Below are 26,557 nucleotides of genomic sequence, written 5' to 3'. Positions count from 1 at the left end.
CGCCAACCACAGGGGCAAGGCAAGACATTCTGGATTTTCAGGAGCCGGTGGGCTCGTGGCTCAGCCTTGTCACACAAACTGTATTCAAGCTAACAGTAATGCATTTGAGAAGTATTATATATGAGCCCTCTTTCTTAGGGCAGATCACACTGGCTAAATAGCCTAAATCACTTCCGTTAATGAAAAAGAACCCCTGAACATTCCCGAATGGTTCCCACTTAAATTCTATGAATCGAAATCTTCAACGCAATTTGATCTGCGTCTCTTCCTCAACAAGCTCAAATATTTCGTCAATTCTGAAAATAAAATCAAGAGATCAATACTATCACACTATCAACAAAACTAGTACTCCCTCCGTTCCAAATTACTCGTCGTGGTTTTAGTTCAATTTGAACTAAAACCACGACGAGTAATTTGGAACGGAGGGAGTATATGATACAGCTTAATTTCGAAATTCAGGTATCCTTATACTAGTTTGTAAAATCGAAAGCTAAAGCAGATGGAGCAATTACCTACTCGTCTTGATGTTCACATTAGCAAGCCAAGAGGTTAAATAAACCTGTAAAATAATAATTGAAAAGACACAACCCTTGTTAGAAAGCATGCTGCAATGAGCACAACACATTTGATCTAATCCAAAGATGGTGCTCTCATCCTTTATTTACAATGAGCCAACACAATGCTATGTCTACCAAACAAACAATTAAAGATCTAAACATCAGGACGGAGACAGTTGATTTCTAAGGGAATAAATGCAAAGCTATTGCAAAAATTGGATCAACACCTGTAAAACCTCATGGGATGGGGTATGTCCAGGTCGCCGTGCCTGTAAGACATCAGCCTTCCAATTCTCAGGTAGTGGGAAGCTGTCTCCAGACCCCAGGCCAATCCTCTGAAATTCGTTGAATTCCCCGTCATATAACTCATCTGACCATTCTAATGAAGGATCTGCACCTTCTTTTAAGTTAATTGACAGGAGGTCCAAGACAATCAGTCTCTACATTAAAAATGATTTCCACTGTCAGGATTTTTCCAAAAGTTCAGGAGAAACAGGGATGTAAAAAAATGCGATTTCTAAGTGCACAAGCTAAAACATAGCAGAATTGTGTGATGGCATACCTTCAATCGTAGCTCTGAAACAAACATCTCAACAAGCTCTTTGGCGAGGTTTTCTGAGATCAAGTCACGAATAACAACAAATCAATATATTAGCCGTATCTTGCTGGATCAGAAAGATCTGATCTTGAGTAGCTATTTTAGAAAGAAATTACGGACAAATCACTTTGGATATAAGAAACCAGATATTTATTCAGTCAACTTGATCTAATGTGGCAGTGCTACACTGAATAACTTGCAAATTATTTACTAACTATATAAAATTCACTTGATTTTCTGACTAAGTTGGAGCTATTTCCCAAACTACACAAAATTGATTCCAAGAATGCATTTCTGTCATGCCAAACACAAATGAAAAGAAAGTTCATCTGTCTATCCGAATCCTAGTACGTCTTTCAGAATAAAAATTTCTGAATCTCTTAAAAGCAAGTAATGTCACGTGGGAAGGGGAAATGAAGATTACGGAACTTAATCCAGTTTTGCATAAAAAAATGCGAGTAACCCACCAAATTCTAACATGGAGATCCATCTGTATACTGGAGCTCCTCCACCATCCCCTAAATCATTCAAATCATCCTGCCGATCAGTAAATCGGACTAGTGGGCTACCAGAAGATACTTTGGAGAAACACCGCATGGCATGAGAAGCTTTAACCAAGTCGGACATGGCACAGACCTATTACCAGGAAATAGGAAGAGCACCAAAAGTCAAACAACCATTAATGGCTTACAGGGTCCCGGCTAAAATGACATGAACAAGCATGGGCTTTGTATGAAGCATTACCATCTCCTTGTAGGCTGATAGAAGCATCTCGCGGCATTGCACCTGAACCAAGCAAGGGACATGAAAATGAGGGGATGAACAAGAAAATTAAACCATGCTGCTGAGGAGGATTGGCTGAGTTCCTGGCGACAGCGTAGCTACCTCCTTGTGGGTCAATTTGGCGCTCGCCCTGTCGCGGATCCTGGGCATGTCCTTGAGCACCCCCAAATCCATCCCTGGCATGTAACTGACAAAATGACAAGCACAAGGCGCAGTCAGTAACTAGTTAATAAAATCTCAAAAACTCAAGCGTCGCCGAAACACAGAGCCAGAGAGGGGGCAACCTGCGGGAGAGGTAGGCGTTGACGAGCGTGGCGGCATGGGAGCGGCCGCTGGCGGCGGCGTCCAGCCACCGGGTCTTGGCGGCAAGCAGGCGCGACCACTGGTTGCGCAGGTTGCGCTGCGCCGCTGGGCGCCACTGGCGCAGAGATAAGGGAGATGGGGTTGGGGATGGGGAAGAGGGGTCGGCAGGGCGGCGAACAGGGGTGGCTGCACAGTCCTCCATTGTTTTGCCTAATGGAGTAAAGGACTTCTCAGGTCCTAAACTATTCTGAGGCAGTGGCTGAGCTAGAAACAAATAATCCAGTGGGCCACCTACAAAAAAACCGACATAACACAGTAATAAGAAATTGACCAGAAGAGCAATATGAATAGCTTAATCAAGTCTCACAACATTAGAGTTAACTAAAAATGTTTGAAATTTCCAAATATTACAACACAACTAGGGCTGGACAGAAAGCTCAGGGCTCGAAGATACAACAAGCCAGGCCCAAGCCTCCGGCCAAGCTCGTGAAGCACGCAAGCTGGTCAAGGCTCGGTGCAAGAAACATATGACATGACCTTTGCTAAAGAACTAGCAATACATTACCATATACTACAAGATAATATAGGCATGCACTGATCAACAATTCACAAATCGAAAGAAGAAAGTCCAGCAAGGTCCAACATCAACGATACCATTCACATATGCATTTGGTCCATCAAATTGTCTCAAGTCTCTCTCAACAAGGACGATTCAGAAGGACCATTACTGTATTGTCTTCTCCTAATTCTCATTCTTTGTATTATCTTTCCACCCATTTCTTGTATCGGGTCAGTAAATCTCAATGAATGTGATTTACTCTGCATCTCAGTTTTTGCAGGTCAAAATCAAACCTGTGTGCTAGCCAATAATCAAATTTTGCTATCCTACTAAATTAATCACATAAGTCAAGTCTCGTACATTGTCACATAAACAATAAAGGGGCCCTAACGAGCAGGGTGGTCCAACTTTTTCTTTTGACAACGAATATGACATGCCAACGTTCTAATTAATTTACCAATAGCAGATAGAAATAGATCAATATGGTCTTACAGACATATACTCCCTCCGTCCGGAAATACTTGTCATAGAAATGGATGTATCTAGACATATTTTAGTTCTGGATACATTTACTTTTATCCATTTGTGGACAAGTAATTCCGGACGGAGGGAGTACTAAAATTCTCAATTGCCTAAGAGAAGCCTACATAATACATACCTTGAGAAGTTCAAGAAAGACTGTGTGGCATTGTTAATTTGTAAAGAGTGGCATTGTTAGAGTAACATGTTAGAGTGGCAAACAATCAGACAAGTCATTAATTTGTCACTAATCAGGTGTTCATGTACTGGGTAGCAAAATTATGTGTATGTATTCACAGGACTATGTGTGCATGTACTGGATAGCAAGTCCTGTTGTTCAGTTAACGCAACAATAGACTTGACTCTTCCACCTGATTGATGCAATAGACAGCAAAGAGCAAACCCTAAATCAGAAATTGGGGAATGGGCAGTGCCACAGTGGACAACTTACCTTCAGTCCTCAAATCGAGCTCAAGGCTTACTGTCGGCCGAGTGCCGGAATCGGTGGAGGGCGGACTGGGCGGCCGGCGCCGGCTTGCAGGGGCGCTAGGGAAGCGCAGTAGCGCGAGCGCTGGGCGGGCCGGGCGGGCAGGGGCGGCTCCTGGGCGTCTAGCGATGACGAGGCAGACAGCGACGGCTGACGGCGTCCGGCGACAGCCAGCGAGATCGAGAGCCGAGCCGCCGAGGTCGGGGACGCGCAGGGGCTCGGCGCGTCTGTCCCAGTGTCCCCTAGGTGCGTTTTCCCCCCTTGAGAATAGGTTTTTTTTTTTGAGACAATCTTGAGAATCAGGTGCATTGTTTGTTGGGCTAGACGGGTCGGGACGAGTTTTGCTGGGCTTTTCTTTCTTAGTCCCATCTGTAATTTCCTGTCGTATATGGCCGGTCTAAAATCCCACAGCCCACCCTATCGACCTTGCAGATCCACTTGCAAATGTGTCACTACGGTTGAAGCTTTAGCCTGCCGAGAGGCCATGGCCCTGCCATCTGACCTGTTACAAACAAGCACCATTGTTGCATCAAACTGTAAAGGTGTCGTGTCAAACATAAAGGATGGGACGGGCAAAAAACATGGTCATATTATCCGGGAGATAAAGATTATGGCATAGGAATTCCAAGAATGCTCTTTCCTTTTTGAAGGAAGAGCATCGAATTTGGAGGCACATAGCATCACCACCATGGATTTCGAGTCGAACGACTAGTCGTCGACTAGTCGATGAGTCGTTACATGAAGGTCGACTCAACCTGTCGACTCGAATCATTGGATGAGTTGAATGACTCGGTCGACTAGTCATGACTAGTCTCGACTAGTCGCGGTTTGTGAGTCGAGCGACTCGATTGATCTGTCATGTAAGAGGAGACTGGTAGAGGAATTGGAGCAGGGAAGGAAGGGCGGTTCTAGGGAAGGAGGGGGGAGGCAGAGAGGGAGGGGCGGAGGCAGAGAAGCCATGAAGGAGGAGCTGCAGCAAGGCCATTGTGGCTGTTGATTTGTGCCTGGAGGCTGGACCTGGAAGGGAGCGGGTGAGAGAAAGAGGTAAAAGAGAGTAGATGGACGGTGAAGATTAGAGCATATAGATGGTTGAAAGAACATGCGGTGCCCCCATGTTTGGTTTTGGTAATTGATGACAATCTCTATGGACTAATGGTTGCCTTGAGTTATATTTGAAGGTTTTTGTCCATAGGCTTTTCTTGAAGTACATGTGTTGGTTTCAAGGAGAGTTTGTGTCGACCAAGGTGCTATTCAAGGAATTACCTAAAGATTGGTCTTGTGAGAGGTTGATCAAGACTAAGTCAAAGAGTGAATCAAGTTGACCAACCCACAAAGCGTAGAAGATGTACCGAGAGGGATCAAGTGATCCCATGGTATGGTAAGCATTGTCAATTACGCTTCGTGTACTAACCCATGGTCTTCATGAGGGTTCTTTGTGGGGTTAGGTTGCGGTGTGCAAGTTCAAGTGGAGCATCACGAAGAGATCAAATGCTTGAAGCTTGCCGTCCTTTGTGGTGACAATGGACTTGTGAAGATGTGCGGAAGAGTGGCTCACCCATAGTGGAGTATGGGGGAGCAATCAACTAGTCTTCATCAAGTCAACCCAATCAAGAAAGGTGGTCCAACTTGAGGGAGTCAAGATCGTCTTCATCTAGCTCAAGTGGACCATGTGCAAGGCAAAGGTTTGCCCTTGATAGGTTTTCTATTTTACCGGTCTCATGATGGTAGTTGGGAGACTGGGTTATAGGATCGATTGCCGTACTATCAAGGGGGGCTCTCGATGAGTAGCTTGATCGTATCGTTCGCTGAGAGCTCAAACCATTGCATCCTTGCATCATCTTTCTTGGTTCTTGTTTGGTTCTATTTGAGAGTCTTAGAGCTTTTGGTCATCTTGATGACAAGCTTGAGTTCATCGAAAACAGAGTTCGCTTGCATACTCTATGATGTTTTCGTTGTTGGAGGTTTTGCCGGTTCTTCTCGGTTGGAGGTTTCACTCCTCTATTTGTTGGCATACCTCCCCTGCCTCTTCTTTCTATAACCAGTCGTTGTTTTGATGCTGCTCGTCGTCTTGTTTCCAACAAGCTTGAGTTTGCTCAATTCGGAGCTCGTATGCAGAAGTTATGGCAGTTCCTGTTCTCTTGAGTGTGGTTTTGTCAGGGTCCACGTTGGAAAGGTTTGGGTGGTTTCTTCACGTATACGTCTCCTTCTTTTCCCCTCCTTCTTCCTTGGAGCTTCCTCCGTTTTCTTGCCTCCCTTGTGTGGCTGCCGTTGTTGGTTGCGGTAGTACTGCTCCCAGGAAAGCGGTAGTACCGTAGGCATCAGCGGTAGTACCGTGCAGTGGCACGGTAGTATCGCAGGTGCCCACGGTAGTACCGCTCCCCTAGAGCCGCACTACCGCTGCCCACCAGGCTAGTGCCGCCCCTTTGCGGTAGTAGGAGCGGATGTAATTTTTTACATCCACACCTACCGCGGTAGTACCGCTTTCGCCGTGCGGTAGTACCGCGCTATGCGGTCAGGCAGTAGTACCGCCCCTCGGCAGTACTACTGTGTCGGGTTTTTGCTACTTCCGTTTCTTTGAGGAAGTAGGCACGGAAGTTTCCCTTTTCCCCTGGCTGGGACTTTTGCCTCGCGGTAGTACCGCATGGGGGGCGCGGTAGTACCGCGCGTGCGGAAGTTCCGCCCCCAGCTCCTGTGCGTTTGTTTATCGGTTCTGTGCTGGGGTTGCGGCAGTACCGTGGGTCGGTACGGTAGTACCGCACCGCCGTGCGGTAGTACCGCTTGGATGCAAGCAGTAGTACCACGCGGCTTTGTGGTAGTACCGCTGGCCAGGCGCGGTAGTACCGCTGGCCGCGGGCTGGTTGGTGGGTAACGGTTGGATTTTTCCCCACCTATAAAAGGGGGTCTTCTTCCCCAATGAACCTCATCCTTTTAGCTCGTGTTCTTCCCCCTTGTTGACCTTGCTGAGCTAGAAACAAATAATCCAGTGGGCCACCTACAAAAAAACCGACATAACACAGTAATAAGAAATTGACCAGAAGAGCAATATGAATAGCTTAATCAAGTCTCACAACATTAGAGTTAACTAAAAATCAGGCTTGTTGTATCTTCGAGCCGTGAGCTTTCTGTCCAGCCCTAGTTGTGTTGTAATATTTGGAAATTTCAAACATTTTTAGTTAACTCTAATGTTGTGAGACTTGATTAAGCTATTCATATTGCTCTTCTGGTCAATTTCTTATTACTGTGTTATGTCGGTTTTTTTGTAGGTGGCCCACTGGATTATTTGTTTCTAGCTCAGCCACTATGTCAGAATAGTTTAGGACCCAAATGTTCTCTCGACTACATTTCTAGCTCGAGAATGACGCAAGTTATACAGCTCTTTAGGAGTTTGGGGCTGTTGTTGACTTGATACCCACTCTTTTAAGTGATACCAAGTCGATCTGAATGGAGCAAGAAATCCCGGACCGTTGGTGTAACCAGCATCAACTAAATAATATTTCCCTAGTGTGTCAAGCAAGTGAGTTAGCTAACAATTATACAGAGGAGAAATGAATTACTAAGAGGAAGTGTCATACCCTGTGGTACGACAAATGCATCTTGGCGGCTCAACCTCATTGCATCACGCAAGACTCTTGAGTCAGAAGCTGAACCCTCCCAGCCAGGCAAGACATACATAAATTTCATATTCCAATCAACCACACCAAGCATGTTAGTGCTGATAGCTTGCTTCCTGTTCCTATATCTCCCTTGGTCACACACGGGCACACAAACATCAACATGACACCCATCTAGTGCTCCAAGTGCATTGCCAAACCACTTCCATTTGTAATCATCAGGTGGCTGAGTAGAAGGATCAGGAAGCTTAATGAACTCCCCGGTTAGAGATAGAATCGATGTTAATACATCGTCAAAGTGGGTACTAATGGTCCATAAGGAGCGCTTGTAAGTGCCACGCAGAATCCTCATTTTGATACCATGGCCAACTACCAACAAGAACATTGCCACCTTTTCCTCCACGGAAACATAGACACTGTCATGAAGACCAGCCCTCTCATGCAACATGGTGCATAAGTCATGGAAGTTTCTTTTAGTTAAACGCAACTGATCATAGCATGTTACTTCTGCCCCATCATACATTCCTTTTAGCAAATACTTCCGATGAATGTTCTTTTCCTCATCGTCACTAAAACTCCCTAAGTCCCTTGGTGCCCTCCTCGTACTAAGATATGCTATCCCAAGAAGAAACGATTCAAAGTACAGTTTGGTCAAAACTATCCGTCTCCTCTTTCTTCTTTTGTTCTCCTCGTTTATGTAAGCAACCAAGTCCATGTCAGACATGGTGCAGCTACATTACATTTCACAAATTAGACATTCATGCCTCATTCAATCACACAAGTAAATATACAAAGACATGGTACAACAAGCATTTCAAAAATTATGCTACGGCTAGCTATTAAGGACAAGTCATCAATCAGCCATACGACATAAGCAAGCAAGATACCAATCAGGCATATAAGACAAGCTATCAAAAATTGTTGTACTAATTTATGCTACAACAAGATATCAAAATTTCAGCAAGCATTCAGTCATTTAAGACAGGGCACAACAAGCATTCACTATATAGTCAAATACTGATTCTAGTTCTCTTCACCACATGAATGCATGGCCAAACAAAACTTATTTTTTCCTTACTGATAGCAGAAATTATCTCTGAACATACCTTCAGTTGGTCTACATGGATGTGCCAATCCAAGACAAATAACCTGCAGCAGAGTTAATTTAAGACAGATTAGTATCTTACTATGCAAACATATTGGGGAGGAGGGACGAACTGTGATGGGGAAGAGGGGGAGCGGCCATCAGATCTGAATGGGAGGGAGGGGAGGACATGGGATTAGGGTTGAGTAGGAGAGGGAGAAGGGCGGATGGGGGGTGGTAGATGGACGGAGCTACCGCTGGTACTGATGTTATGTAGGCGAACAAAAAATTGAAGTGCTAATTCTTTGAACGAGAAGTATATGTCGAGGACCTTACTACAAAGCCGAAACCAGCATGATAGCAGAGGTAAATAATTACAGGGAACCACAAATTAGTAATCTACAGGTCCCAGTAGTACCCATACACATGGATGTATTAGTATCGCAGAGAACATGTGCACACAAGAGATCAGATTATTTTTCTAGAAAAGTGCAAGATTGTAGTTATTGGAAGAAGTCGTTTCTACAGGAAAAATATACATGCTCGGCAGTACTGATGTTGTAGAGATATTGAATCAATAATATAAAAGTTTCACTGTTGATGTTGTACGGACAAAGATTAATGGCTGACTGGTGGCCCAGTAGTTAAGATACTGAATCGATACCATTAAAGTGTTAGTGCTGATGTTGTACAGATTAATAACAGATTCCACACATAAATGTATTAAAGGTTCAGAGCAATTCCACATTACTTCATCACACTCTTGCCAAACGAGACATCTTTCTGAACTTATCTACACCTGAGCTTCTATACATAGGCTACACAATCAACTTGCCATGTAATATAAACATATAAAGTTCAAGTCAAATTTGATATTATGTAGCTATGTAGCTAAAGAGCAGCTGCAATAGCAAATGTTCAAGATATAAAATGATCCTTCCAACAGGCAGTATATTCCAAGGTACTGATGTTAGGTGGACACTAAAATTTTAAAATACTAATTCTTCGAACGAGAAGTATCATCATGATAGCAGAGGTAAATATTACAGCGGAAACACAAACTAGTGAGCTACAGGCCCAATGAACTACACATACACGGGAATGTATTACTATCTCACAGAGTACACTTGCACGCAAGAGATAATCTTTTTTCTTTTTATAAAAATGCAAGACTGTAGTTAATGGAAGGCAAGTCATTTACCCAATGCCAGCAAGTGTTGTGTTACAAAGATTTGAGATTTCTACATACAAAAATGCATGCTCGGCAGTGTGCACAGTGAAAACTGTATGCTGCTACTACATTTAACTATGCGCAGAACTCAACCCATAAATTATTACTTGAGCACTAATTGTTATTTTTATTTGAAAAATATTCTAATATGTTGAGCACAGTCACGCACCCACATCCAGTCATCCACACTAGCTAAGCAATATCAATAATATCAACAAATCCACACAGCAGAAGCACCAACGCAAGAGATGACTGGTACTTGAGCAGCAAGCATGCAGCAGCAACCAATCCATAGAGAGGAAGAGGGAGGGAGCGAGCAGGGGAATAACAACCTGGGGGCGAGAAGCTCGCGGTGGAGTGGCTAGGCCACGAGGAAAGGGAAGGAAATCGCCCAACCTCCATCCGGCCATGGTATTGAGTGCCTCACCTGCGACCAACCAAAGTAGTAGGAAAACACATCAGCCATGGAGATCCATCCATCGATTTAGGGGTGGGATTGGGAACCGGAGAGGCGGTACCGTCCGGGGTTAGCGCCATGGACCACGCGGAAAAGGAAGGGGAGGCCAACCTTGGCGCAGAACAACGCGGAGAAGGAGCCGACCTCTGGCGCTGCTTGGCGGATCCGGAAGCAGCGCCGCAAATCGGGAAGCACCTCGGCCTGCTCGTTCTGGGGGCCGCCTAGTTTAAGGAGAGAAGGTGAGAGCGGGGGATGGGGGAGAGGTGGGGGCGGTGGCGGTTAGGGAGAGGGGCACCGAGGTTGCCGGTGGTGGCGGCGGACGAGGGAGAGGGAGATGGATAGGATTGAATTGGGGGACGGAGGATGGAGAAGAAGATGGGGGGAGCAGCGGTGGTGGAGCCGCTCAACCACCGTTGGGCCATGTGCCTACCGTGCGATCTGAGGGAGTGGACGGTTCTGATACGCGATCCGCGAGAAGGGCGGATTGACCAATCAGGATTCAGCATACGCATCACACCGAATACATGCCACATCAGCATGAGCCATTGGTGACGGTCCGGCTTAGGTCCACATGGTCTGTCCATGACAGTTTCCATGACAGTCTTTCATTGTCCGTCATGATGGGGCATCATTTCAGTGGCCATTCGCATCCTGTTGATCCGTGACGATTTCTGTGACGACCCGGAAGGACCAGCGCTGTATCTGTGATGGTTTTCAAGAACGTCACCACAAATCCGTCATGGATTAACAGATTTCTTGTAGTGGGAGAGGGACAATCCAAGGGACGGGTCGCCAGCGGCCATCGGACCTGAAAGGGCTGGGGAGATTGGGGAGGGCAGGGGGAGATGAAGCACGAGAAGGCCTACCGGAGCAAGGGGAGAAGGAGGAGGAGCGGGAGATGGAGGAGACCTGCCGGATATGGGAAAGGAGGAGGACGGCGGCGGGAGATGAGCACCCACCTGCGTCGCCGCTGTTCTCCCGCACCGCTTCTCCTGCGGCCTGTCTTCTCTGTTTTCGGGGCAGGAACGGGGAGGGTTGAAGAGGTAAGCGAGCCAGACCGGGCAATTTCAGCCGAAAACAGAGCGGGGAGGCAAGGTATTCGCGCGGGCACTCGCTAGTCTTGGCGCGCTGTGTCCAATATCAAGCTACGATGCCACGACCGAATACCCAGTGCATCCAAACGCTGGCATTCGGGAGTTACAAATGCCAAATCCCAATATTACCTCTCAATCCTTACATCCAAACATAGCGTAAGAGTTTTTCTTTCACAATTTGTTTTTCCAAAATATTTCATCTTTTGAATCGCACATCCAAATGCCGAACCCTTTTTAGCGTTTGATTTCTCGTGTCGAGATCTTCAAAACTAGATCTCATGTTAATAGATTTCAACATACTTTTTTTAACAAAAAAACAAAAATATAAAACAAATACATAAAACAAAAAACAATTGGTTTGCGCAAAAAAGAACGAATGCAAAAAACGAAAGAAAAAACTAGAGCCGAAAGTACAATTGCGATTTTCCATTTTTTTAGAAGCACAGGCTATGTTTTCCCCTTTTTGGATAAGTTCTCGCGGAAGCAAATCTATGCTCCCACGCAAAGCAAATTTGTGCTTTTTGTGGGAACACTTTTTTCCCCGAGAAGCTCAGAGAAGCAAATATGTGCTTCCTATGGAAGCACACTATTTTTTCTGAAAAACTCAGAACAGATCCGTGCTTCTACGATAAGCAAATATGTGCTTCTCATGAAAGCATATTTTTTTTCTAGCAGAACAACTATGATTTCACGCAAAGCAAATATGCAAGCACATGTAAAATTAGTCATCCATGCAATTTTTAGCTTGAAAATTAGGAATGTAGGCAATATCCACAAAAGAAAGGTCAAATTCCAAAACACTTTATATGATTAGTCATCCATGCAATTTTGACAACAAACTAAAAGAAACTATAGAAATTGAAAAGAGCTTCAAAATTGCATGGGAGCCTTTTATGTGCACTACTTTGTGGGGAAAAATTGATAAACTAGCAATACCACAAATAAAAAGTAAAATTTCCTTTTCTAGTGCCCAAGATGACTTTTTTGTCAACAAGAGCCAGAAATAAGATTATAAATTGTGCCATTTCAGTTTTCACCTAAAGCAGATCACATGGGATTCCAGCTGCCAAATTTTCATGAATTTTAGTTTTTTTGTATATATCATTGATTTATTGAATTCCTAGCAATTTACATCAAGTAATTCAAATTTGAACTACAAGTGTGCTCTAGTTTTGGTCCTATAAATTCTGGAAAATAATTTTTAGCTTGCACATTAGGAATGTTGGCAGTAGCCACAAAGAAAGGTCAAATTCCAAACCACTTTATATGATTAGTCATCCATGCAATGTTGATAACAATCTGAAAGAAATGATAGAAAATGAAAAAGCCTCAGAAAATTGAAATCCTGTTGCATGGGAGCCTTTTATGTGCACTAGCTTGTGGAAAAAAATGATAAATTGTTAATACCACAATAATAATTTATTTTTCCTTTTCTAGTGCCCAAGATGACTTTATTTGTGAAGCAAGTGCGAGAAATAAGATTATAAATTCCGCCCTTTCAATTTTCACCTAAAGTAGACCACATGGAATTCCATCTGAGAGTATTTTTGTCTATATTTCATTAATTTATTGAATTTCTAGTGATTTACAACGAGTAATTCAAATTTGAACTACAAGTGTGCTCTAGTTTTGGTCCTATAAATTCTGAAAAATAATTTTTAGCTTGCACATTAGGAATGTTGGCAGTAGCCACAAAGAAATGTCAAATTCCAAACCACTTTATATTATTAGTCATCCATGTAATTTTGACAATAATCTGAAGAAATTATAGAAAATGAAAAAGCCTCAAAAAGTTGAAATCCTTTTGCATGGGAGCCTTTTAGGTGCACTAGCTTGTGGGGGGAAATGATAAACTGTCAATACCACAACAATAATTTATTTTTCCTTTTTCGAGTGCCCAAGATGACTTTATTTGTTAAGCAAGTGCGAGAAATAAGATTATAAATTTTGCCCTTTTAGTTTTCACCTAAAGTAGACTACACGGAATTCTAACTGCCCAATTTTAATGAATTTGGGAGTTTTTTTGTCTATATTTCCTTGATCCATTGAATTTTCTAGTGATTTACATCGAGTAATTCAAATTTGAACTACAAGTGTGCTCTAGTTTGGTCATATAGAAGGAAATATGCCCTAGAGGCAATAATAAAGTTGTTATTTATATTTCCTTATATCATGATAAATGTTTATTATTCATGCTAGAATTGTATTAACCGGAAACTTAGTACATGTGTGAATACATAGACAAACAGAGTGTCACTAGTATGCCTCTACTTAACTAGCTCATTGATCAAAGATGATTAAGTTTCCTATCCATAGACAAAGAGTTGTCATTTGATAAACGGGATCACATCATTAGAGAATGATATGATTGACTTGACCCATCCGTTAGCTTAACACAATGATCGTTTAGTTTACTGCTATTGCTTTCTCCATAACTTATACATGTTCCTCTGACTATGAGATCATGCAACTTCCGAACACCGGAGGAACACTTAGTGTGCTATAAAATGTCACAACGTAACTGGGTGACTATAAAGATGCTCTACAGGTGTCTCCGATGGTGTTTGTTGAATTGGCATTGATTGAGATTAGGATTTGTCACTCCGAGTATCGGAGAGGTATCTCTGGGCCCTCTCGATAATGTACATCACTATAAGCCTTGCAAGCAATGTAACTAATGATTTAGTTACAGGATGTAGCATTACGGAACGAGTAAAGAGACTTGGCAGTAACGATATTGAACTAGGTATGATGATATCGACAATCGAATCTCGAGCAAGTAACATACCGATGACAAAGGGAACAACGTATGTTGTTATGCGGTTTGACCGATAAAGATCTTCATAGAATATGTAGGAACCAATATGAGCATCCAGGTTCCGCTATTGGCTATCGACCGGAGATGAGTCTCGGTCATGTCTATATAGTTCTCGAACCCGTAGGGTCTGCACGCTTAACGTTCGGTGACGATCGGTATTATAAGTTTATGTGTTTTGATGTACCGAATGTAGTTCGGAGTCTCGGATATGATCACGGACATGACGAGGAGTCTCGAAATGGTCGAGACATAAAGATCGATATATTGAATGTAGTTTGGAACTAAATCATCACATTTCGTGCAAGTTAGGGTACCTGAGATGCTATTACCTCGAATTAAAACCACAGGACCTTTTGGCTCCTGCTTGCGACAGGCTGCTGGTTTCCTCCGTTTCTTTTCTCCTGGGATCACATGACCGCCCACGTCAGGCGAATGGACAGACGGCCGTGGCACGGCATCCAGTCCGGCCCGGCAGGGGGGGACACATTATTCTTTTCCGTGGCCGTTGGGAGAATGATGCCACTCCGGACGCGGCGGCCAGCAGCGGCGTGCGATCCGTGTCACGAGCCATCAATCCAATCCAATCCAGCCGCGTGAGTAGGAGTACTAATCAATCAATGCCCCGTGAGAAAGAAAGAGAATGTCGTTCCTTGTCGTCTCCACTTGGGGATCTGTCGGGCTCCTCTCCTGGCCCTTTCCGATGTTCTTTTCGAGGGAGACCAAGTTGTCATACTACTCCTGCTTATAAATAGAGGTAATAGCACCCCAGGTCCTTATACTTGCATGTCAGGTGATGGTTTAGTCCTTGTAGTTGCAAAAGTAGATTATTTCATCCCTAAACTTGCAATGGAGGTGCAAATTTAGTCCTAAACCAATCACAGCTCGCCAACTGGATGCCAAGTGGCCTGGCTGGTCAGCGCGCGGCATTTTGCACTTAGCCCCCCTGCCTTCTTGCCTTATCAACCCGCAGTTCAACACAGGGTCCGTATGCTACCTCCGCTTCATCTTCTTCCTCCTCTCGCTGATCATCTCCTCTCCTGCGGTGCTTGGGAAGCTCTGCTGCCCCACTCGCCCTCGCTAGCTAGCCATATCCCAGGTTGAAACCTCTGTAGGGGAGTAGCCAGTTGAGGTAGAGACGGAAGGGTGGTTGGCGGTTCATAGGCCGTCGCCGTGCTTTCTCTCTCCATGATTGTTTAATGTTCGGCTACTGATCCCTAGCTCCGGAGGGCTTCCTCGGTTGTTCCCACTTTGGTTCTTCGACATGATTTCCTTCTTGTTTTTGCAATTATTGTCTCTTTGTGTGGTACGGCTTGGAATGGAAGATCTCTAATGCTTGCGCTGTTGGTTCTCATGTTGAATATTGAATGTTGAAAAAGAAAAGGGTTCCTCGAAGGAATGTTGAATGAGCAGTTGGATAAGCACAATTTCTTATGAGATTGGCTATTGTAACTAACTGATGTCCCTAGCCTTTCTCCATTCATTCCGGCGCTTTTCTTGCGCTGCCCCATTTTGAAATTTCAGGACAAACAACATGTTTTACTGTGTGCTTTAGGTGGCTTTTTTCTAGATCAGCTATGCTTTAGATGGCTGCATTTTTGCGCCAAGGCTAGCAAGTAGGTGATGTTTTTCTGTTCTTGCCGCAAATTAGGTGAACCTTTTCCTCCTTCTATGGTCAGTGTTGTGCAATTTCGTGTGCATTGCTGCTTGCTACAATGCGCACAGTAGCTCACCTTGCATCTTCAACTTAGTGAAGGAACAATCTGTTAACTGTGTCCTCAGCAGCGGCATTGATGTCACCGATTATTTGGCTCATGTATCATACTGCTGCTTTGCTTCAGGTCTTTTAAAATTAGTACTAGTGTGCAAGATTTGGCCTTTGGCGACTACGGAGCTAGGCCTCAAGATGTCTAGCAATCCATCCTATCAGCAGCATCTGGGGCTGGATGCCATGAACACTTGTTTCTTCGGAGGCAGCAGCATGATCGGTTCTTCCGAAGCGCCATTCTTCTACCCAAGCATGCCGCACGATGCGGGCTTCGGCTCCAGCGGCGCAGAGGTGGCCGCGCATTTCATGGCCAGCAGCGCCGTGACCGTGATGGTCACTTCGCCGGCGAACCAGCTCGTGTGGTCTGCCGCCAAGCGAGCATGTCCACGGACGAGATGAACGACCACGCGTACGCCGTCGCCAGCGAGAGCTGTAGTACCGTGCACTCCATGCTCCCTTCCGCCTCCGGCTCGGGGGACTTCTTTCAGTACGGGCTGGCGGAGGTCACCATCTCCCAGCCGTCAAAGATGGCCAAGCTCATTACTGGAGAGCCACACTGCAGCTAGCTCTACGACGGACCAAGCGTTGCCTCCACCCACCAGCCGTATTGAAGGAAATATGCCCTAGAGGCAATAATAAAGTTATTATTTATTTCCTTATAATCATGATAAATGTTTATTATTCATGCTAGAATTGTATTAACCGGAAACATAATACATGTGTGAATACATAGACAAACAAAGTGTCACTAGTATGCCTCTACTTGACTAGCTCGTTAATCAAAGATGGTTATGTTTCCTAACCATGAACAATGAGTTGTTATTTGATTAACGAGGTCACATCATTAGTTGAATGATCTGATTGACATGACCCATTCCATTAGCTTAGCACACGATCGTTTAGTATGTTGCTACTGCTTTCTTCATGACTTATACATGTTCCTATGACTATGAGATTATGCAACTCCCGTTTGCCTGAGGAACACTTTGGGTGCTACCAAACGTCACAACGTAACTGAGTGATTATAAAGGAGCATTACAGGTGTCTCCAAAGGTAGATGTTGGGTTGGCGTATTTCGAGATTAGGATTTGTCACTCCGATTGTCGGAGAGGTATCTCTGGGCCCTCTCGGTAATACACATCACATAAATCCTTGCAAGCATTACAACTAATATGGTAGTTGTGAGATGATGTATTACGGAACGAGTAAAGAGACTTGCCAGTAACGGGATTGAACTAGGTATTGGATACCGACGATCGAATCTCGGACAAGTAACATACCGATGACAAAGGGAACAACGTATGTTGTTATGCGGTCTGACCGATAAAGATCTTCGTAGAATATGTAGGAGCCAATATGGGCATCCAGGTCCCGCTATTGGTTATTGACCGGAGACATGTCTCGGTCATGTCTACATTGTTCTCGAACCCGTAGGGTCCGCACGCTTAAGGTTACGATGACAGTTACATTATGAGTTTATGCATTTTGATGTACCGAAGGTTGTTCGGAGTCCCGGATGTGATCACGGACATGACGAGGAGTCTCGAAATGGTCGAGACGTAAAGATTGATATATTGGAAGCCTATGTTTGGACATCGGAAGTGTTCCGGGTGAAATCGGGATTTTACCGGGTTACCGGGAGGGTTACCGGAACCCCCCGGGAGCCATATGGGCCTTCATGGGCCTTAGTGGAAAGGAGAAAGGGGCAGCCCAAGGTGGCTGCGCCTCTTCCCCCTCCCCTAGTCCTATTAGTACTAGGAGAAGGTGGCCGGCCCCCCTCTCTCCCTTCCCCTCCGAGGAATCCTAGTTGGACTAGGATTGGGGGGAGGAATCCTACTCCCAGAGGGAGTAGGACTCTCCTGCGCCTCCCTCTATGGCCGGCCAGCCTCCCCTCCTCTCCTCCTTTATATACGGAGGCAGGGGACACCTCTAGACACACAAGTTGATCCACGTGATCTATTCCTTAGCCGTGTGCGGTGCCCCCTGCCACCATATACCTCGATAATACTGTAGCGGAGTTTAGGCGAAGCCCTGCTGCTGTAGTTCATCAAGATCGTCACCACGCCGTTGTGCTGACGGAACTCTTCCCCGACACTTTGCTGGATCGGAGTCCGGGGATCGTCATCGAGCTGAACGTGTGCTCGAACTCGGAGGTGCCGTAGTTTCGGTGCTTGATCGGTTGGATCGTGAAGACGTACGACTACTTCCTCTACGTCGTGTCATCGCTTCCGCAGTCGGTCTGCGTTGGGTACGTAGACAACACTCTCCCCCTCGTTGCTATGCATCACATGATCTTGCTGAGCGTAGGAATTTTTTTGAAATTACTACGAAACCCAACAGTGGCATCCGAGCCTAGGTTATTTATGTTGATGTTATATGCACGAGTAGAACACAAGTGAGTTGTGGACGATACAAGTCATACTGCCTACCAGCATGTCATACTTTGGTTCGGCGGTATTGTTGGACGAGACGACCCGGACCAACCTTACGCGTACGCTTACGCGAGACCGGTTCCCTCGACGTGCTTTGCACACAGATGGCTTGCGGGCGACTGTCTCTCCAACTTTAGTTGAACCAAGTATGGCTACGCCCGGTCCTTGAGAAGGTTAAAACGGAGTCTATTTGACAAACTATCGTTGTGGTTTTGATGCGTAGGTGAGATTGGTTCTTACTTAAGCCCGTAGCAGCCACGTAAAACATGCAACAACAAAGTAGAGGACGTCTAACTTGTTTTTGCAGGGCATGTTGTGATGTGATATGGTCAAGGCATGATGCTGAATTTTATTGTATGAGATGATCATGTTTTGTAACCAAGTTATCGGCAACTGGCAGGAGCCATATGGTTGTCATTTTATTGTATGCAATGCAATCGCGATGTAATATTACTAAACGGTAGTGATAGTCGTGGAAGCATAAGATTGGCAGGACGACAACGATGCTACGATGGAGATCAAGGTGTCGCGCCGGTGACGATGGTGATCATGACGGTGCTTCGGAGATGGAGATCACAAGCACAAGATGATGATGGCCATATCATATCACTTATATTGATTGCATGTGATGTTTATCTTTTTATGCATCTTATCTTGCTTTGATTGACGGTAGCATTATAAGATGATCTCTCACTAAATTATCAAGAAGTGTTCTCCCTGAGTATGCACCGTTGCCAAAGTTCGTCGTGCCCAGACACCACGTGATGATCGGGTGTGATAAGCTCTACGTCCATCTACAACGGGTGCAAGCCAGTTTTTGCACACGCAGAATACTCAGGTTAAACTTGACGAGCCTAGCATATGCAGATATGGCCTCGGAACACGGAGACCGAAAGGTCGAGCGTGAATCATATAGTAGATATGATCAACATAAACGATGTTCACCATTGAAAACTACTCCATCTCACGTGATGATCGGTCATGGTTTAGTTGATTTGGATCACGTAATCACTTAGAAGATTAGAGGGACGTCTATCTAAGTGGGAGTTCTTAAGTAATATGATTAATTGAACTTAAATTTATCATGAACTTAGTACCTGATAGTATCTTGCTTGTTTATGTTGATTGTAGATAGATGGCTCGTGCTGTTGTTCCGTTGAATTTTAATACGTTCCTTGAGAAAGCAAAGTTGAAAGATGATGGTAGCAATTACACGGACTGGGTCCGTAACTTGAGGATTATCCTCATTGCTGCTCAGAAGAATTACGTCCTGGAAGCACCGCTGGGTGCCAGGCCTGCTGCTGGAGCAACGCCAGATGTTATGAACGTCTGGCAGAGCAAAGCTGATGACTACTCAATAGTTCAGTGTGCCATGCTTTACGGCTTAGAATCGGGACTTCAACGACGTTTTGAACGTCATGGAGCATATGAGATGTTCCAGGAGTTGAAGTTAATATTTCAAGCAAATGCCCGGATTGAGAGATATGAAGTCTCCAATAAGTTCTATAGCTGCAAGATGGAGGAGAACAGTTCTGTCAGTGAGCATATACTCAAAATGTCTGGGTATAATAATCACTTGATTCAATTGGGAGTTAATCTTCCGGATGATTGCGTCATCGACAGAATTCTCCAATCACTGCCACCAAGCTACAAGAGCTTCGTGATGAACTATAATATGCAAGGGATGAACAAGACTATTCCCGAGCTCTTCGCAATGCTGAAAGCTGCGGAGGTAGAAATTAAGAAGGAGCATCAAGTGTTGATGGTTAACAAAACCACTAGTTTCAAGAAAAAGGGCAAAGGGAAGAAGAAGGGGAACTTCAAGAAGAACGGCAAGCAAGTTGCTGCTCAAGAGAAGAAACCCAAGTCTGGACCTAAGCCTGAAACTGAGTGCTTCTACTGCAAGCAGACTGGTCACTGGAAGCGGAACTGCCCCAAGTATTTGGCGGATAAGAAGGATGGCAAGGTGAACAAAGGTATATGTGATATACATGTTATTGATGTGTACCTTACTAGAGCTCGCAGTAGCACCTGGGTATTTGATACTGGTTCTGTTGCTAATATTTGCAACTCGAAACAGGGACTACGGAATAAGCGGGCACTGGCAAAAGATGAGGTGACGATGCGCGTGGGAAACGGTTCCAAAGTCGATGTGATCGCGGTCGGCACGCTACCTCTACATCTACCTTCGGGATTAATATTAGACCTAAATAATTGTTATTTGGTGCCAGCGTTGAGCATGAACATTATATCTGGATCTTGTTTAATGCGAGACGGTTATTCATTTAAATCAGAGAATAATGGTTGTTCTATTTATATGAGTAATATCTTTTATGGTCATGCACCCTTGAAGAGTGGTCTATTCTTATTAGATCTCGATAGTAGTTATACACATATTCATAATGTTGAAACCAAAAGATGCAGAGTTGATAATGAAAGTGCAACTTATTTGTGGCACTGTCGTTTAGGTCATATCGGTGTAAAGCGCATGAAGAAACTCCATACTGATGGACTTTTGGAACCACTTGATTATGAATCGCTTGGTACTTGCGAACCGTGTCTCATGGGCAAGATGACCAAAACACCGTTCTCCGGTACTATGGAGAGAGCAACAGATTTGTTGGAAATCATACACACCAATGTGTGCGGTCCGATGAATATTGACGCTCGTGGCAGATATCGTTATTTTCTCACCTTCACAGATGATTTAAGCAGATATGGGTATGTCTACTTAATGAAACATAAGTCTGAAACATTTGAAAAGTTCAAAGAATTTCAGAGTGAAGTTGAAAATCATCGTAACAAGAAAATAAAGTTTCTACGATCTGATCGTGGAGGAGAATATTTGAGTTACGAGTTTGGTGTACATTTGAAAAACTGTGGAATAGTTCCGCAACTCACGCCACCCGGAACACCACAGCGTAATGGTGTGTCCGAACGTCGTAATCGTACTTTACTAGATATGGTGCGATCTATGATGTCTCTTACTGATTTACCGCTATCGTTTTGGGGTTATGCTCTAGAGACGGCCGCATTCACGTTAAATAGGGCACCATCAAAATCCGTTGAGACGACGCCTTATGAACTGTGGTTTGGCAAGAAACCAAAGTTGTCGTTTCTTAAAATTTGGGGCTGCGATGCTTATGTGAAAAAGCTTCAACCTGATAAGCTCAAACCCAAATCGTAGAAATGTGTCTTCATAGGATACCCAAAGGAAACTGTTGGGTACACCTTCTATCACAGATCCGAAGGTAAGACATTCGTTGCTAAGAATGGATCCTTTCTAGAGAAGGAGTTTCTCTCGAAAGAAGTGAGTGGGAGGAAAGTAGAACTTGACGAGGTAACTGTACCTGCTCCCTTACTGGAAAGTAGTTCATCACAGAAAACTGTTTCAGTGACACCTACACCAGTTAGTGAGGAAGCCAATGATAATGATCATGAAACTTCAGATCAAGAAACTACTGAACCTCGTAGATCAACCAAAGTAAGATCCGCACCAGAGTGGTACGGTAATCCTGTTCTGGAAGTCATGCTACTAGATCATGATGAACCTACGAACTATGAAGAAGCGATGGTGAGCCTAGATTCCGCAAAGTGGCTTGAAGCCATGAAATCTGAGATGGGATCCATGTATGAGAACAAAGTATGGACTTTGGTTGACTTGCCCGATGATCGGCAAGCAATTGAAAATAAATGGATCTTTAAGAAGAAGACTGACGCTGATGGTAATGTTACTGTCTACAAAGCTCGACTTGTCGCAAAAGGTTTTCGGCAAGTTCAAGGGATTGACTACGATGAGACTTTCTCACCCGTAGCGATGCTTAAGTCCGTCCGAATCATGTTAGCAATTGCCGCATTTTATGATTATGAAATTTGGCAGATGGATGTCAAAACTGCATATCCTGAATGGATTTCTGGAAGAAGAGTTGTATATGATGCAACCGGAAGGTTTTGTCGATCCAAAGGGAGCTAACAAAGTGTGCAAGCTCCAGCGATCCATTTATGGACTAGTGCAAGCCTCTCGGAGTTGGAATAAACGCTTTGATAGTGTGATCAAAGCATTTGGTTTTATACAGACTTTCGCAGAAGCCTGTATTTACAAGAAAGTGAGTGGGAGCTATGTAGCATTTCTGATATTATATGTGGATGACATATTGCTGATTGGAAATGATATAGAATTTCTGGATAGCATAAAGGGATACTTGAATAAAAGTTTTTCAATGAAAGACCTCGGTGAAGCTGCTTACATATTAGGCATTAAGATCTATAGAGATAGACCAAGACGCTTAATTGGACTTTCACAAAGCACATACCTTGACAAAATTTTGAAGAAGTTCAAAATGGATCAAGCAAAGAAAGGGTTCTTGCCTGTGTTACAAGGTGTGAAGTTGAGTAAGACTCAATGCCCGACCACTGCAGAAGATAGAGAGAATATGAAAGATGTTCCCTATGCATCAGCCATAGGATCTATCATGTATGCGATGCTGTGTACCAGACCTGATGCGTGCCTTGCTATAAGTTTAGCAGGGAGGTACCAAAGTAATCTAGGAGTGGATCACTGGACAGCGGTCAAGAACATCCTTAGATACCTGAAAAGGACTAAGGATATGTTTCTCGTATATGGAGGTGACAAAGAGCTCACCGTAAAAGGTTACGTTGATGCAAGCTTTGACACTGATCCGGACGATTCTAAATCGCAAACCGGATACGTGTTTACATTAAACGGTGGAGCTGTCAGTTGGTGCAGTTCTAAACAAAGCATCGTAGCGGGATCTACATGTGAAGCGGAGTACATAGCTGCTTCGGAAGCAGCAAACGAAGGAGTCTGGATGAAGGAGTTCATATCCGATCTAGGTGTCATACCTAATGCATCGGGTCCAATGAAAAACTTTTGTGACAATACTGGTGCAATTGCCTTGGCAAAGCAATCCAGATTTCACAAAAGGACCAAACACATTAAGAGACGCTTCAACTCCATCCGGGATCTAGTCCAGGTGGGAGACATAGAGATTTGCAAGATACATACGGATCTGAATGTTGCAGACCCGTTGACTAAGCCTCTTCCACGAGCAAAACATGATCAGCACCAAAGCTCCATGGGTGTTAGAATCATTACAGTGTAATCTAGATTATTGACTCTAGTGCAAGTGGGAGACTGAAGGAAATATGCCCTAGAGGCAATAATAAAGTTATTATTTATTTCCTTATAATCATGATAAATGTTTATTATTCATGCTAGAATTGTATTAACCGGAAACATAATACATGTGTGAATACATAGACAAACAAAGTGTCACTAGTATGCCTCTACTTGACTAGCTCGTTAATCAAAGATGGTTATGTTTCCTAACCATGAACAATGAGTTGTTATTTGATTAACGAGGTCATCATTAGTTGAATGATGTGATTGACTGACCCATTCATTAGGCTTAGCACTCGATCGTTTAAGTATTGTTGCTACTTGCTTTCTTCATGACTTATACATTCCTTATGGACTATGAGATTATGCAACTCCCGTTTGCTGGAGGAACACTTTGTGTGCTACCAAACGTCACAACGTAACTGGGTGATTATAAAGGAGCTCTACAGGTGTCTCCAAAGGTAAATGTTAGGTTGCCGTATTTCGAGATTAGGATTTGTCACTCTGATTGTCGGAGAGGTATCTTTGGGCCCTCTCGGTAATGCACATCACTTAAGCCTTGCAAGCATTGCAACTAAATGAGTTAGTTGCGGGATGATGTATTACGGAATGAGTAAAGAGACTTGCCGGTAACGACGATTGAACTAGGTATTGAGATACCGACGATCGAATCTCGGGCAAGTAACATACCGATGACAAAGGGAACAACGTATGTTGTTATGCGGTCTGACCGATAAAGATCTTCGTAGAATATGTAGGAGCCAATATGAGCATCCAGGTTCCGCTATTGTTATTGACGGAGACATGTCTCGGTCATGTCTACATTGGTTCTCGAACCCCGTAGGGTCCGCACGCTTAAGGTTACGATGACAGTTATATTATGAGTTTGATCATTTGATGTACCGAAGTTAGATAGGAGTCCCGGATGTGATCACGGACATAACGAGGAGTCTCGAAATGGTCGAGACGTAAAGATTGATATATTGGAAGCCTATGTTTGGACATCGGAAGTGTTCCGGGTGAAATCGGGATTTTACCGGGTTACCGGGAGGGTTACCGGAACCCCCCGGGAGCCATATGGGCCTTAGTGGAAAAGAGAAGGGGATGCCCTAGATGGGCTGCGCGCCTCCCCCCTCCTAGTCCTATTAGGACTAGGAGAGGTGGCGGCCCCCTCCTCCTCTTTTCCCCTCCGAGGAATCCTAGTTGGACTAGGATTGGGGGGAATCCTACTCCCAGAGGGAGTAGGACTCTCCTGCGCCTCCCTCTTGGCCGGCCAGCCTCCCCTCTCCTCCTTTATATACGGAGGCAGGGGACACCTCTAGACACACAAGTTGATCCACGTGATCTATTCCTTAGCCGTGTGCGGTGCCCCCTGCCACCATATACCTCGATAATACTGTAGCGGAGTTTAGGCGAAAGCCCTGCTGCTGTAGTTCATCAAGATCGTCACCACGCCGTTGTGCTGACGGAACTCTTCCCCGACACTTTGCTGGATCGGAGTCCGGGGATCGTCATCGAGCTGAACGTGTGCTCGAACTCGGAGGTGCCGTAGTTTCGGTGCTTGATCGGTTGGATCGTGAAGACGTACGACTACTTCCTCTACGTCGTGTCATCGCTTCCGCAGTCGGTCTGCGTTGGGTACGTAGACAACACTCTCCCCCTCGTTGCTATGCATCACATGATCTTGCGTGAGCGTAGGAATTTTTTTGAAATTACTACGAAACCCAACACGTATTACCTGACGGCGTTCTCCGGCGGCGGCGACCTTCCGGACGCGGTCGCCGGCGCGGCGAGGGGCCTGTCGCTCAGGCTAGGTGCCCAGTCTTCCTCGGTCACCATGGCGAGCATGCCGGAGCAGTCCTCGGAGGTGAGCTGCTCCGGCCTGACACATGTGAACAGCGAAGGCTTTGGCTACCAGCAGCCTTAGGCCGTCAGGGCTCACGCCGGCGCCGGCCAGTTCCATTTGCCTCCTTACGGCGATGTCGGTGCCGGCGACTACGAGCTGCAGCACGTGTACCCACAGATGTACTCGAGGCCTCCGCACTTCTCGCAGGTGCTGTTGCGGTAGGGATACGCGCACATTGCCCAGGAGCTGTTGAATGGGTTCGCCGGCTGCCTGCTGAAAGACATGGCCGAGATGACTGATGATTCAACCAGCGACATTGGCAGCGATGCGAGCCTACTGCCCTCGTCGAGCTGCTCCGCAAGGACGCCGTCGTCGGTGAGCTCCAACCACCTGATGCTGCCCTCCGAGGAGCACTCAGCTGACGGCGGGAGGTGGATGGAGGCTCAGAGGGTGAGGAACGATCTCCTGAAACTGCTGCAGCTGGTGAGCGAGCTGCTGAATTTCATCTCAACTTCAGACTGTTATTACCATGGTAAAAAAAACTTATGGCAGAGCCTGTTGGATGGATGCAGATGGACCAGAGGTGCAACCGGTGCTTCGACGATATCCAGACCACGACGTCCAAGTTCAGCAGCATGGTGGCGCATCTGGGCGGCGGAGGCGGTGCCATCGCGCCGCCGCCGTTCGCGCAGCGCGCGCTCTCCGCGGTGTACCGGAGGCTGAGGAAGCGGATCACGGGCCTGATCATGGCGGTGGCACAGAGGTCTGGCGGGGGCGGTGGCGTAGATTATTTCAACACAGCATGCCCACAGGGTACTGCGGGTTGATAAGGTAAGAAGGCAGGGGGCTAAGTGCAAAATGCCGCGCGCTGACCAGCCAGGCCACTCGACATCCAGTTGGCGAGCTGTGATTGGTCTAGGACTAAATTTGCACCTCCATTGCAAGTTTAGGGATGAAATAATCTACTTTTGCAACTACAAGGACTAAACCATCACCTGACATGCAAGTATAAGGACCTGGGGTGCTATTACCTCTTCTCGAAGCCCATAGGGTGTAGTTGGTTTGCAGGTCCCATGATCCGGCCGGCGCGCCCACCGTGCGATTGGTGCCGAGCACCATCCCGAGCATGGCCACGACCACGATGATCATGATAAGAACTTTAGCCCCCATAGATTAAATGTAGATTGACTAGCTAACTGAAAAGATTGGAGCTAGAGTTAGCACTAGAGAGAAATTTGATAGGATCCAAGGAAGTTAGAGAAATGGCTGCACG

The 26,557-nt window shown here is 45.2% G+C and overlaps 1 protein-coding gene and 1 pseudogene across 2 annotated transcripts; one reads left to right on the top strand and one right to left on the bottom strand.

Annotated features, from left to right (window-relative positions):
* Positions 1-16: 16 nt before the first annotated feature.
* LOC125523182 lies at positions 17-3,879 on the bottom strand. 2 transcript variants are annotated; one of them, XM_048688236.1, is made up of 9 exons: positions 3,771-3,879; positions 2,223-2,532; positions 2,041-2,125; positions 1,900-1,941; positions 1,623-1,791; positions 1,120-1,172; positions 785-997; positions 513-559; positions 17-296 (listed from the first exon to the last, which is right to left on the bottom strand). In XM_048688236.1, exons 2-9 carry the CDS (start codon positions 2,441-2,443, stop codon positions 242-244), a joined length of 885 nt encoding a protein of 294 aa, XP_048544193.1. In that variant the 5' UTR covers positions 2,444-2,532; positions 3,771-3,879; the 3' UTR covers positions 17-241. The 2 variants fall into 2 exon arrangements, with proteins under 2 accessions (XP_048544193.1, XP_048544200.1); XM_048688243.1 differs by having other exon boundaries at positions 785-892.
* LOC125532986 lies at positions 3,743-26,111 on the top strand (annotated as a pseudogene).
* Positions 26,112-26,557: the final 446 nt, after the last annotated feature.

The sequence above is a fragment of the Triticum urartu genome, chromosome 1 (assembly GCF_003073215.2).
Source record: "Triticum urartu cultivar G1812 chromosome 1, Tu2.1, whole genome shotgun sequence".
In the NCBI taxonomy this organism is placed as follows: Eukaryota; Viridiplantae; Streptophyta; class Magnoliopsida; order Poales; family Poaceae; genus Triticum; species Triticum urartu.
Note: the sequence above shows the minus strand (reverse complement) of the source record. Positions and strands in the feature narration are given on the sequence as shown.

Excerpts from the sequence above, each read along its gene's own strand:
- LOC125523182 (XM_048688236.1), bottom strand. The coding sequence starts at position 2,443 with ATGGAGGACTGTGCAGCCACCCCTGTTCGCCGCCCTGCCGACCCCTCT. Across the intron at positions 560-784 it reads CATCCCATGAGGTTTTACAG|GTTTATTTAACCTCTTGGCT; the intron begins GTGTTGATCCAA and ends ATTATTTTACAG. Across the intron at positions 297-512 it reads GTGAACATCAAGACGAGTAG|AATTGACGAAATATTTGAGC; the intron begins GTAATTGCTCCA and ends TTTTATTTTCAG.